The 13,408-nt window shown below is 43.6% G+C and overlaps 2 protein-coding genes across 3 annotated transcripts in view; one reads left to right on the plus strand and one right to left on the minus strand.

Annotated features, from left to right (window-relative positions):
* The window catches only part of entpd5a (ectonucleoside triphosphate diphosphohydrolase 5a), a 44,888-nt gene extending 38,329 nt beyond the window's left edge, over positions 1–6,559 (minus strand). For both annotated transcript variants that reach the window (XM_038774043.1, XM_038774037.1), the window contains exon 1: positions 6,454–6,559. The gene's annotated coding sequence lies outside the window, so the exon portion shown is untranslated. The remainder of the gene's footprint in view (positions 1–6,453) is intronic.
* Positions 6,560–6,657: 98 nt separating this feature from the next.
* The window catches only part of LOC119951017 (basal body-orientation factor 1-like), a 29,327-nt gene continuing 22,576 nt past the window's right edge, over positions 6,658–13,408 (plus strand). Inside the window, exons 1-3 of the mRNA XM_038774054.1 lie at positions 6,658–7,167; positions 8,908–9,160; positions 11,822–11,887. Coding sequence (XP_038629982.1) covers positions 7,145–7,167; positions 8,908–9,160; positions 11,822–11,887 — 342 coding nt within the window. The 5' untranslated portion in view covers positions 6,658–7,144. The remainder of the gene's footprint in view (positions 7,168–8,907; positions 9,161–11,821; positions 11,888–13,408) is intronic.

Below are 13,408 nucleotides of genomic sequence, written 5' to 3' on the forward strand. Positions count from 1 at the left end.
TGGAAAAATACTGACTCATGTGTACTGTGATCTCTAGTTTATGGACATACCTTGACCCTACTGATTTTAAATGGTTGAACCCAAGCTGCATCAACAAAATATACACTGTAATGCATTACTTTGTTCTGTTTTGGCATTAATAGTTAAAGAAGTTGTTAAGATTACGGTTTGATTTTGGACGGCAGGGTTGAAGAGGCAAAGTATTTGCTGATTACGATAGGTTTGTGTGCCAACATCAGATACACGGCTTTTCGCAACTTGAAATGGTCATCTAGCCAAACAAAAAAAGTCAATCATTCCAATTTACATCTTCAAAATTACAGTCCTTTCTTACACCAGATTTCACTTCATGTCTTTTTGTTCCTTCCAGCAGAAAGCTCAATTTTCTTTTGAAAAGAACAGTTCCCCACATTAAGTTGCAGTTTATTCATGTAAATCCAGATCATTACTCAAAGCAGCAATTACTGTTTATTCCAAAGAAGGCAACACATTAGCTATGCCTTAAAACCCAGTAATTACTTGATAATTAAACTCTTGCACATGCAGACGTCAAACACCGGAGGGCATTTGAGTTTTGGTGTTTCGTGAAATGTTTCCTACAGAGTCTGCAACAGAAATCTATCAAGATTTGAGGTCTTAGACCCACACTATTCAATAGTTACTGCTGAAAAGTACCCATGTAGATATTGGGCAAAGACTGATTTAGGCTTGGTTTTTATTCCCCGACTGTCAAATAATCCAGTGACACTCAATCCTTGGTCACACTAAGAGTGATGATGTGGAGATGCCGGCGTTGGACTGGGGTGAGCACAGTAAGAAGTCTTACAACACCAGGTTAAAGTCCAACAGGTTTGTTTCAAACACGAGCTTTCGGAGCGCAGCTCCTTCCTCAGGTGAATGGAGAGTGGACATGGGAGTGAAATAGCAAAGGGGCTGGCTTTTTCAGAATTTTGCAATTAGAAATAAAACCACCTAGACACAGGTATAGGCAACAGTGCTACAAAGTTTGCGGATGATAAGCTTGACAAGGTACGGGACAGCTGGAGGCTTCAGGATGAGTTAGACAGGATGGTGAAACGGAGAAATATAGCAAAGTGGAGTTCAATGTGGAGAAGTTTGAAGTGATGCACTTGGCGGGACTAATATGGAAAGATAGTGCATTATAAATGGCACAATTTTGTAAAGAACAGATGAGCAGAGAGAACTCGGTGTCCAAAGACACATATAGGTGACAGGGCAAGTTGATACAGTATTTTTTAAAAGCATATGAATTACTTGTGTTTATAAATAGAGGAAACAAAATATTAATCATGAATATAGATCACGCAGTCTGCGTGGGTTTCACCCCCACAACCCAAAGATGTGCAGGTTTGCTGGATTGGCCATATTAAATTGCCCCTTAATATGAAAAAAAATAATTGGGTACTCTAAATTTAAAAAAATAATAATATTGATCATGCTAGACGTTTCAAGTCACTGGTCAAGCCTCATCAGGAGAACCTTGGCTATTATGGGTATCACACTTCTGAAAAGATGTAATCGGTATTAAAAAGAATATGAACAGCATTTACCAGGGATGAGAAACTTCACGATGTTAGAAAAGTTAGTATTATTCACCTTGGAAATGAGAAGGTGACACAATGGAGGAGTTCAAGATTAAGAAAAGTTTTGAAAGAAGAGATTCGCTTTGGTGTGACTCTGGACAAGTCGCCGCCATGTTCTGATGCCTGAACCTTGGAGCAGAGACCCAGGCTGTAGGGAGGGGACAAGGCCCAAGATCGGGAGCACAGGGCAGGGTTGCGAAGCTGTCAGCTGTTGAATGGGTGACGAAGAGTGAGTAACGCAAGACAGGGGAGAAAGGGAGCAGAACACCCGGTTCCATCGTCAGCTCACCACCCTTCCCCTCCATTGGTGTTCTGGGACAAGGATTCAGCCTCTGCTAACTAAGGAAGAAGCTCCAGGCCTAAGTGTTACCATGGATTGTTGAGTTCCTGCCCTGGAGAGAGCGAGAGAGACCGAGAGAAAGAGAGAGAGATGGGAAAGGAGAGAGAAAGAAACAGAATGAGAGAGTGGGAAAGGAAAGCAGATGAAAAGTTAAGCTGAATTTCAAGTGTGCCATGGTTGAGACACACAAGCTGTGTTACTCATTCAGGAAAAGCAAACAGCCATTGCATTAAAGCAGTGGGTGAACTGAACCTTTCTGTATTCTCTTAAAAAAATAAAATTGGTTGGTTTTTGTGTGTGTGGCCCACATTGATTCTATTCTGTCAAGAGTGTGAGTCACCCTTGATAAGAAAAATAAGGTTCCCCACCCCTGCCTTAGACGGTGAGTGTTAACCCGTCACTAAATCATTAGAGACATTAATACAGGTCTTTTCACCCAATGCTGGTTTTCAGCAGAGATTACTACGTAGCAATCGTGACCTGGAGCTCTGGTTGATTTTTACCCCTTACTAGTTCAGAGATGCGGCAGCCTACCCTGGTGCTGCCCTGACTGAGATCAGCTAACTCAGCACCAAGAGAAGACTAAACCTATATCTTTCAAGGACATTTCGTTTAAGTTATAAATGGCAAAGAGGTCAATTACCTGCACATCTTCCAAGTAACTCTAACTGAAACAAAATTAGGAAACATCATGAGATGGCAGCCAGACCCATCGAGCTCCTTCCATGACATGGGAACATGCATTGACTTTTAGTCTATACATTTAACTACCCCATGGAACATTTGCATTAACATTCTCTGATCAATCCCAATATACCATTGAACCCTCCTGGTCTTCTGTTCTTCCAACATTCCATTGTCTCACACCATTTAACAGCTACAGAAGAAAATGGCTTCATTCTGTGTTATACTGTCCCATGTTCCTACGATACAGTTAGATGAGTGACAGACATGGCCAGAATCTTATCACTCACTCAAGATAACTTGCAGACGTAGGAAAAAGGGGGGGGGGGGCAATTAAGCTAGTGGAAGGGAGTCACTGGTCATCTGTAGCAGTACAAAATAAAACATAATAATGTTAAAATAGACAAAGAACCACCAACATCAGAGCTACATCAACAGTTTATAAATGCAGCATGGCACTGATCTATATTCTAAAAACATCCCATATTTGATTAATGGTTTGTGCGGAGTTATCCAATTTCAGCCCGGACAGTAGCTGAGTAGAGCTTTGGATAATAAACAACTTTTAGTTCCTTCCAATGTTTATCAAGTGATCTCTATGGAATAATTATGGACATCAAATCGAAGACAGGTTCAGACACAGATATGGTGCCCCTATAATCCACGAACCGACTAACACTCACATTCTGGATGAAGAGCACCACACAGCAAGTTACTGGACACCCACCAGCATAAGTTACCATCATTGAATTACCTGGCAAGCTCTGTTACACTGCTCATAAATGCAAATGAAGGATATTTCTGAACTAAATTCAGAAAATACTACCATCGTGAAAGATAAACCAATTTTTCAAAAATGTCATTCAGATTTTTGGGAGAAAACCCCTACCAAAAATGTCAATAATCAAGGAGAAATGAAAATAAATACTTCAACAAGATCAAAATGTTCTGATCTTCATATTACAAATAACTTCCATGTGAGTGAGCAAGTACCCACAAGACCTTCCTCCATTCTTCCACATAGCACTGAATTAGTCAGCATCTGATTAAAGCATTTTCTCCTATTCCTCCTCCCTTTATCAAGATTTCTGCTTCTGCCACTGTTTCTGCCTGGAGGACATCACCAATCCAAGTAAAAGTATTTAGTCGATGATTTATTTTAAATGTATGCTCCATTCATTCCTCCTCCCAACAAAGCAGAACTGAACAGCAACAGAGAACTTGCGGAGATCGGAGTGAGGCCAGCTGCAAACAACAATAAACTTCAGACTAAACGGGAAAAGTGACAAGAGAAATCAAACCTCAAGAGAGGGGGCAGCAGCCTGAGCTGCCACCGCCTTGGCATGAATTTGTGTGGCATGCACACTCTGACAGACACACCGACAGACACACACTCAGCAACAGACAGACACACACTGACCGACAGATACACACACACACACACAGACAGACACACACACACACACACACACACACACACACAGACAGACAGACACACACACACACAGACAGACACACACACACACACAGACAGACACACACACACACACACAGACACACACACACACAGACACACACAGAGACAGACACACACAGAGACAGACACACACACACAGAGACAGACACACACAGAGACAGACACACACACACAGAGACAGACACACACACACAGAGACAGACACACACACACAGAGACAGACACACACACACAGAGACAGACACACACACACACACACACACAGACACACAGACACACAGACAGACAGACACACAGACACACAGACACACACAGACAGACACACACACCCAGACAGACACACACACAGACAGACACACACACAGACAGACACACACAGAGACAGACACACACAGAGACAGACACACACAGAGACAGACACACACACACAGACACACACAGAGACAGACAGACACACACACACACACACACACACACAGACAGACACACACAGACTGACACACAGACACACACACAGACTGACACACAGACACACACACAGACTGACACACATTCACACAGACAGACACACTTTCTCACACAGACACACTTTCTCACACACTTTCTCACACACTTTCTCACACAGACACACTTTCTCACACAGACACACTTTCTCACACAGACACACTTTCTCACACAGACACACTTTCTCACACAGACACACTTTCTCACACAGACACACTTTCTCACACAGACACACTTTCTCACACAGACACACTCTCTCACACAGACACACTTTCTCACACAGACACACTCTCTCACACAGACACACTTTCTCACACAGACACACTTTCTCACACAGACACACTTTCTCACACAGACACACTTTCTCACACAGACACACTTTCTCACACAGACACACTTTCTCACACAGACACACTTTCTCACACAGACACACTTTCTCACACAGACACACTTTCTCACACAGAGGGGCCTCACGGTAGCATGGTGGTTAGCATCAATGCTTCACAGCTCCAGGGTCCCAGGTTCGATTCCTGGCTGGGTCACTGTCTGTGTGGAGTCTGCACGTCCTCCCCGTGTGTGCGTGGGTTTCCTCCGGGTGCTCCGGTTTCCTCCCACAGTCCAAAGATGTGCGGGTTAGGTGGATTGGCCATGCTAAATTGCCCGTAGTGTAAGGTTAATGGGGGGATTGTTGGGTTACGGGTATACGGGTTACGTGGGTTTAAGTAGGGTGATCATTGCTCGGCACAACATTGAGGGCCGAAGGGCCTGTTCTGTGCTGTACTGTTCTATGTTCTATGACACACTCTCACACACAGACACACATACAGACACACTCACATACAGACACACACACAGACACACTCACACACAGACAGATAGACACACACACAGATAGACACACACACACAGACAGATAGACACTCACACACAGACAGACAGACACTCACACACAGACAGATAGACACTCACACACAGACAGATAGACACACACACACAGACAGATAGACACACACACACAGACAGATAGACACACACACACAGACAGATAGACACACACACACACAGACAGATAGACACACACACAGAGACAGATAGACACACACACACAGACAGATAGACACACACACACAGACAGATAGACACACACACACAGACAGATAGACACACACACACAGACAGATAGACACACACACACAGACAGATAGACACACACACAGACAGATAGACACACTCACACACAGACAGATAGACACACACACACAGACAGATAGACACTCACACACAGACAGATAGACACACACACACAGACAGATAGACACTCACACAGAGACAGATAGACACACACACAGACAGACACACTCTCACAGACAGACACACACACTGACAGACACACTCTCACAGACAGACACACACACTGACAGACACACACACACAGACAGACACACTCTCACAGACAGACACACACACTGACAGACACACACACACACACAGACAGACACACTCTCACAGACAGACACACACACTGACAGACACACTCTCACAGACAGACACACACACTGACAGACACACACACACAGACAGACACACTCTCACAGACAGACACACACACTGACTGTGGCGTGGGTATAATAATGAACTCCTGACACTTGTGGCTGTGGGATTGGAGAGACCTCCTCTCCCCTCCAGGCAGAAACTTCCAGAGCAGCCACTGCGCCAACTCTACAGTGACAGGAGGAGTGGGAACAGAGCTCTCACCCTGGCTCCACCGCAACTGCACGAAACACCGCTCAGATCGACAGCAAGACTCCCCCCCCCCCATGGAGGCGATCGGCGTGAACACTTGCCTGGGGCTGAAGCTGCTCTCATCCTCACCAAACTGGCGGACGGGGAAGTACCGGCTCCAGCTTCGGCTCCCCCTCCTCATCCTCCGCCCCGCCCCCGAAAGCGCATACGTCACGCGCGGCTTGTGTTAAACGTCACCCCGCCTTACGCAAACGTCACCCGGGAGCAGAGCTGACTTGACGCATGCGCTTCCGGGCCGGCGGCCACCGTTTCCATGGTGACGGACGCACATCGGAGCGGCTTCCTTAATTTACCGCCTTAATCATCAGTCAACGGGCTTTGAATATATATATATATATATATATTTGTGCGCGTGTGTGTGTGCATATCCAAAGACAAATTAGAGCCAAGGAGGATTTTTTGTCGCAGAAATAGCAATTTGAGCCGGGTTTCTTCCAGCTGCAACCATCTTGAGAAACCCATTGTGGTCAAAACAAGAGGGGGAATCATTGAAGTGGCTCCGCCAAGCAGCAGCCAAGAGGAAAGGGAAGGGAAGGATAACATTGTGCTGAGGGATCACCTCACAGGCTTGCAGAGACGACCTTCCACCCTTGCTTTCAGCCTAACATTGCGTGGGGCCTTTCCTGGGGCAAGAGGCAAAGGGTTTGATTTTCCAGTGAGGGGGTGGATTGGAGAGTCTGCACAGCAGAAATCCTAACAGCACTGCAACTCTGAAGCTCACTGCAAGTCACCATGCCGAAGAAAAAAGGCAAAGGGTAATCTGCCTTCATTTTCTTGTATTTTTTTAATAAACTTTTGAAATTAATTTTAGGGCTTGTACAAAGTTTTCTCTGTGTTCTCTGCACGCAAACTATTTTCACGAAGAAGCCGTCAAACCATTACATTTTTGTCTTATTTTTAAAAAAGTAACTATTAATGGGGGATAGGGCTTTCTGGTGAAGTATAATTAAACAAAGACACCACCCTGAAAACTCTGAAAAAAATAGCTGGGAGTAGGTGGCATGTTGATCAGCATCTGTAAAGAGAAAAATGGTTGACACTTTGGATATGACCCTTTTGTCAGATTAGTCCTGTTGACTATTTGTTTCTCATATTTATCTGAAAGACTGAGATTAATTTGTTTTGTTATTGTTAAAAGATTGTGTACCGTAGAAACATGCCAACTAGTGTATAATACAAGGGATGCCAAGTTTGTTGGAAGAATAGCTACTAGTTTAGGTTACCTGTATATTATTCCACTGATCCCATGTTAAGCAAGTAAACATCTTCTGTTGGCTCACTGCATCATAGTCATTTGATTCCATCATAGTAACAAGTTTATGGGGGCATGATGCAAATTGCGATGACACACTAGGCTATTTTCTGTAATCTAATGAACAATGCCTTTTTACTGTATTAATTTAATGTATCATAATGGGGATAACAATTAATTTATTGTTGTTTCATGCCCTTTTATCCCCCTGACTTTCTCTCTCTGATTTGCTAGATGAAAGATGGAGAACTGGTCTCGGGAGAGAAATAATCTGGAAAGATAATTGCTGTCCAAAGACAGTGTGTACCATCAACTGTTTCCTTCCTAGTAAAACTTAAGGTGCTAGTCATGGGGTTAGCAAGAATGTCCTTTATAATTCAGTAGCTTGTCAAAATTTAGTGAATTAGGTTCATGCATGAGGAATGTGAAATTGGATAGAGTATAAAAGGGTTGATACTTGAGAAATTGTATAAATATTTTAGAGAGGAAAGATATAAACTAACTAGAAAAATACCTCCATTACTTATGGCACAACATTCTATTACTTCAAATGGGGCAGCCTGTATGCTATTAAAAAAAACAAAAAGCAGATACTGGAAATCTAGATCCAAACAGAAAACGTTGGAAATGTACAACAGGTCAAGTAGCATCAGTAGGAAGAGAAACAGAACTAACAGACTGAATTTTTGTTCTGGGTCAGGACCCTAATATTGAGTGAATTTCTGGATCCTGGGGCAGCACGGTAGCACAGTGGTTAGCACTGCTCCCTCAAGGCGCCAAGGACCCGGGTTTGATCCCAGCCCCGGGTCACTGTCCGTGTCTGCATGGGTCTCACCTCCACAACCCAAAGAGTAGGTGGATTGACCATGCTAAAGTGCCCCTTAATTGGAAAAGAAAGAAATGGGTACTCTAAATTTATTAAAAGAAAATTCTGGATCCTGACCCTGGATTTTCTTTTCTTTAACCTCCCCAATTCTGCCCAAAAAATTAAACTTCCACTCGTCCTGGGAGTACCACCTTCAGGACTGACAGATTGGCAGTCCCGTTATCAGAAAGAGAGAGAGGTGCTTCAAGATGGAAGTGCTTTTAAATTTTCACAGAAGACCACAGCTGGTGGAGGGTCAGCCCTGCCAGAGGACAGCCAGTGGACATTGCCATGGCTGATGACTATGGGATGCAGGGAGGCAGGGGTTCAGCAGTTGGACGGAGTGTTTTTTTCAAAAATGTTTGTTTATCCATTAAGAAAAGAAAACAAGGATGAAAAGGTCACTTCAAAATTTGCCAATGAATCAGATGCAGAGAAGGCAATGGCAAATGCTGCTTTGTGGGAATCGAGACTGAATGCACTTGATAAGTCGCGAGTGGAGTACCGTGACACAGCACGAACGCTTGCCAGGACCAATGAAACCTTAATGAACGATCGGTTTCAAGTAGAGAGGGATGCCATGGAAGTGATCTCATTCTTGAAGAAACAGGACTTGGAGAAAGAGGCAATGGTAATAATCTTGGATGTTTTCCTGAATATTTTAAAACTTAATACTGTTTTATTGAATATTTTAAAACTTAATACTTTAAAAACATTTTTATCCCCCCCCCCATAACATTCCTTGTGACATATGGCCATTGTGCCACCTGGAAGGTTTCGCGTTTTGGCCTACGGGAAGGCTGTTCAGTAGGTCGGCAGTGCAAGAGAAACCTGGAGTGACCTGCTGCAAATTTGTCCCTTTGAGTACAGGCCAAGCTGTTGCTTAGTGCATATCATTGATGACTTTGTCCAGAAACATTTATTATGTGGAGAACTAGAGGTGCGAACTGGCAAGATAATATTAAGTGGTTAAGTTACTGGAGCAACAAATCTTCACCACTTGAACAACTAGCAATTGTCATTAATGTTTTCTGTAAAATCCAATTTTCTTTTAAGTTCTTCCCTCAATCTAGTACTACAGTTATATATTATTCAAAAGAACCAGAATGTTCAACATAACACAAACTCATCAACTAAAATGTTTTTAAAAAATTATTTCTTGGGATGCAAGTGTTGCTGGTAAGGCCAGCATTTGTTGCCCATCCCTAATTGCCTTTGAGAATGTGAGCGTCTTCTTCGGCCACTGCAGTCCATCTGGTGCACATACACCCACATTAGGGAGGGAGATCCAGGATTTTGATTCCTTGACCGTGAAGGAATGGCAACATAGTTCCAAGTCAGGATGGTGATTGACTTGGAGGATAACTTGTGGTGGTGGTGTTCCCATCCATCTGCTACCTTGTTTTTCTATGTGACAGAGGTTGTGGTTTGGAAGGTACTGTCCATGTATACTTCTCAAGTTGCTGCAGTGCATCTTGTCGATAGTGTACACTGTTGCCATTAAGGTGGTGGATGGGGTGCAGATCAGTCAGGCTGCTTTGTCCTGGATAATGTTGAGCTTCTTGAATGATGTAGGAGCCACATTCGCCCAAGCAAGTGGAGAGGATTCTATAGCACTCCTGACGTGTGCCTTGAGGATGGTGGGTAGGTTTTGGGCATCTGCATAAAGTTGACAGTTGCACGAAACAATTTCCATGGAATTGACTTCCCAACCAAGCCAGGTACATTGGGGGGAAATGGTTCCATATGATGGAGAATATTTAGTGAGAGAATTGAGGAAAGGGATGGTGGTGTAGTGGTGATATCATTAAACTAGTAATCCAGAGGCCCAGGCTATTGTTCTGGGACAAAAGATTTGAACCCGGAATCCTGGGAAAGATAGGCTTTGTATTTGAGAGGTGACTGCACGTTCAAGCACTTTAGAAAGGGAGGTTAAAGATGGGTGTGCAGTTTTCAAGAATGTTGGATCTTTGTGGAGAGTGATGATGACGGTAAATATAATGGAGGGAGGAAATTCGTGCCTGAGAAAGAACTGTCAATAATATCAGCTAACCTGGGTGCCATGAAGGGTTGGGTGGTCAGCAGGGGAGGGGGAAATGTGGGTAGAGGGAGCTACAATCGGTTCTAGTGGACTAGATGAGCTTGAAGAGGGCATGAGGGGAGATAGAAAGGAGACTAGAGAAATATGTGAAGCGTATGAAAAGCAATTAGAAAGTCTAGTGGACGACTAACTTTTATCTTAAGAGAGCTGGAAGATATGCTTCTGTTGTACAGAGCCTATTTCGAGTACTGTGTTCAATTCTGGGTACCACACCTCACAAAGAACCCTGACCTTGAATATTGACCTTGAAGAGGGTCTGTGTGTGTTGTTTCATCAGAACGAAACTGGGGCTTACAGGGTTACATGACGAAAACAGGCTGCATAATAATGGCATGTATTCCTTTGAGTATAATGATCAAGGTATTACAATGTTAAAATAATTTGATGGGTGGGGTACAAGCAAAAAAACTTTTTTCTGGTGAGTGAATTAAGAACAGGGATCTTGTGGCACAGAGGTAGTGTCCGTCCCACTTACCTGAAGCTCAGGTTCAAGTCTCACTTTATGACTTGACGGCCATGGAAGGTGCGATCATGATGTGGCCAAATAGGTCGATTTTGAGCCTGTAAAATCTTCCAATATGCCTGATGACAGGCGGTAAGAGAGCAGGAAAATTTCCTGGTCAGCCAATGACAAGTAAATGTAGTACTTTGCCAAACATAGCACTGGATCAATCCAATGGAAGTCAATGGGCACCAAATATCTCACAGGGCATTGTACCTGAAGGAGGGGAAGAACGAATCAAGAACAAAGAACCATATCTTAAAATTGGAGATAAGCTATTTGGGAATGAAATTGGAATGTATTTTTCACACAAAGAACAGTAGCAATCTGAAAGTCTCTCATTTAAAAAGGACAAATTAGGCTTTCAAAATTGGGAATGAAGGATATGGGGCAACAGGTAAATGGCATTTAGGTTAAGATCAACTGTAATCTAATTGAATGACGAAGCAGGCTCCAAGGACTGAATGGTCTACTCCTATTCCTATGTCTCTGAATATTTTTGCTTTGATTAGTTCAAGTAATCCTGCTGGCATGATGGCTAATATGTTCGTGAATTAACATGGCAAATTCTGTGCCTTGCAATTTGGCTTGCAGGAAGGGAATGAAAATTGAAGGCTCATTGGAATTTGACAGTGATCTAAGATAGTTGAATCTTGTCAATGTAATTGAAGGATTTTTGTATTTTACAGATCAGCAAACTGCAGCAGCAAATAGTGGACCAAAAGCAGCAAGTGGTAGAGGACAATAAAAAATTGGTAAGAGGCTGCAGTTTTCCAGTTACATAGAACATTGAACAGTACAGCACAGAACAGGCCCTTCGGCCCTCGATGTTGTGCTGAGCATTTTCTGAAACCAAGATCAAGCTATCCCACTCCCTGTCATTCTGGTGTGCTCCATGTGCCTATCCAATAACCGCTTGAAAGTTCCTAAAGTGTCCGACTCCACTATCACAGCAGGCAGTCCATTCCACACCCTAACCACTCTCTGAGTAAAGAACCTACCTCGGATATCCTTCCTAAATTTCTCACCCTGAATCTTATAGTTATGCCCCCTTGTAACAGCTACATCCACCCGAGGAAATAGTCTCTGAACGTCCACTCTATCTATCCACCTCATCATCTGATAAACCTCTATTAAGTCGCCTCTCATCCTCCTCCGCTCTAAAGAGAAATGCGCTAGCTCCCTCAACCTTTCCTCATAAGACCTATCCTGCAAACCAGGCAGCATCCTGGTAAATCTCCTTTGCACCCTTTCCAATGCTTTCACATCCTTCCTATAATGAGGTGACCAGAACTCCAAATGTGGTCTCACCAGGGTCATGTATAGTTGCAGCATAACCCCACGGCTCTTAAACTCAAGCCCCCTGTTAATAAACGCTAACATACTATAAGCCTTCTTCACGGCCCTATCCACTTGAGTGGTAACCTTCAGAGATCTGTGGACATGAACCCCAAGATCTCTCTGTTCCTCCACATTCCTCATAACCCTGCTGTTGACCCTGTAATCCACATTCAAATTTTTTCTACCAAAATGAATCACCTCGCACTTATCAGGGTTAAACGCCATCTGCCATTTTTCGGCCCAGCTCTGCATCCTAACAATGTCTCTTTTCAGCCTACAACAGCCCTCCACCTCATCCACTACTCCACTAATCTTGCTGTCATCAGCAAATTTATTGATCCACCCTACAGCCCCCTCCTCCAAGTCATTGATAAAAATCACAAATAGCAGAGGACCCAGCACAGATCCCTAGGGTACACCGCTGGTAACTGGTCTCCAGTCTGAAAATTTTCCATCCACCACCACCCTCTGTCTTCTATGTAATAGCCAATTACTTATCCAATTGGCCAAATGTCCCTCTATCCCACACCTCCTTCCTTTCTTCATGAGCCGACCATGGGGAACCTTATCAAACACCTTACTAAAATCCATGTATACGACATCAACTGCTCTACCTTCATCTACACACTTAGTTACCTCCTCAAAGAATTTAATGAAATTTGTGAGGCAAGACTTATCCTTCACGAATCCGTGTTGACTATCCCGGATTAAGCTGCATCTTTCCAATTGGTCATAAATCCTATCCTTCAGGACCTTTTCCATTAACTTACCGACCACCGAAGTAAGACTAACTGGCCTATAATACCAGGATCATTCCTATTCCCTTTCTTGAACAGAACAACACTCGCCACTCTCCAGTCCTCTGGCACTATCCCTGTGGATAGTGAGGACCCAAAGATCAAAGCTAAAGGCTCTGCAATCTCATCCCTTGCCTC

Source organism: Scyliorhinus canicula, chromosome 2 (assembly GCF_902713615.1).
Source record: "Scyliorhinus canicula chromosome 2, sScyCan1.1, whole genome shotgun sequence".
NCBI classification, from domain to species: domain Eukaryota; kingdom Metazoa; phylum Chordata; class Chondrichthyes; order Carcharhiniformes; family Scyliorhinidae; genus Scyliorhinus; species Scyliorhinus canicula.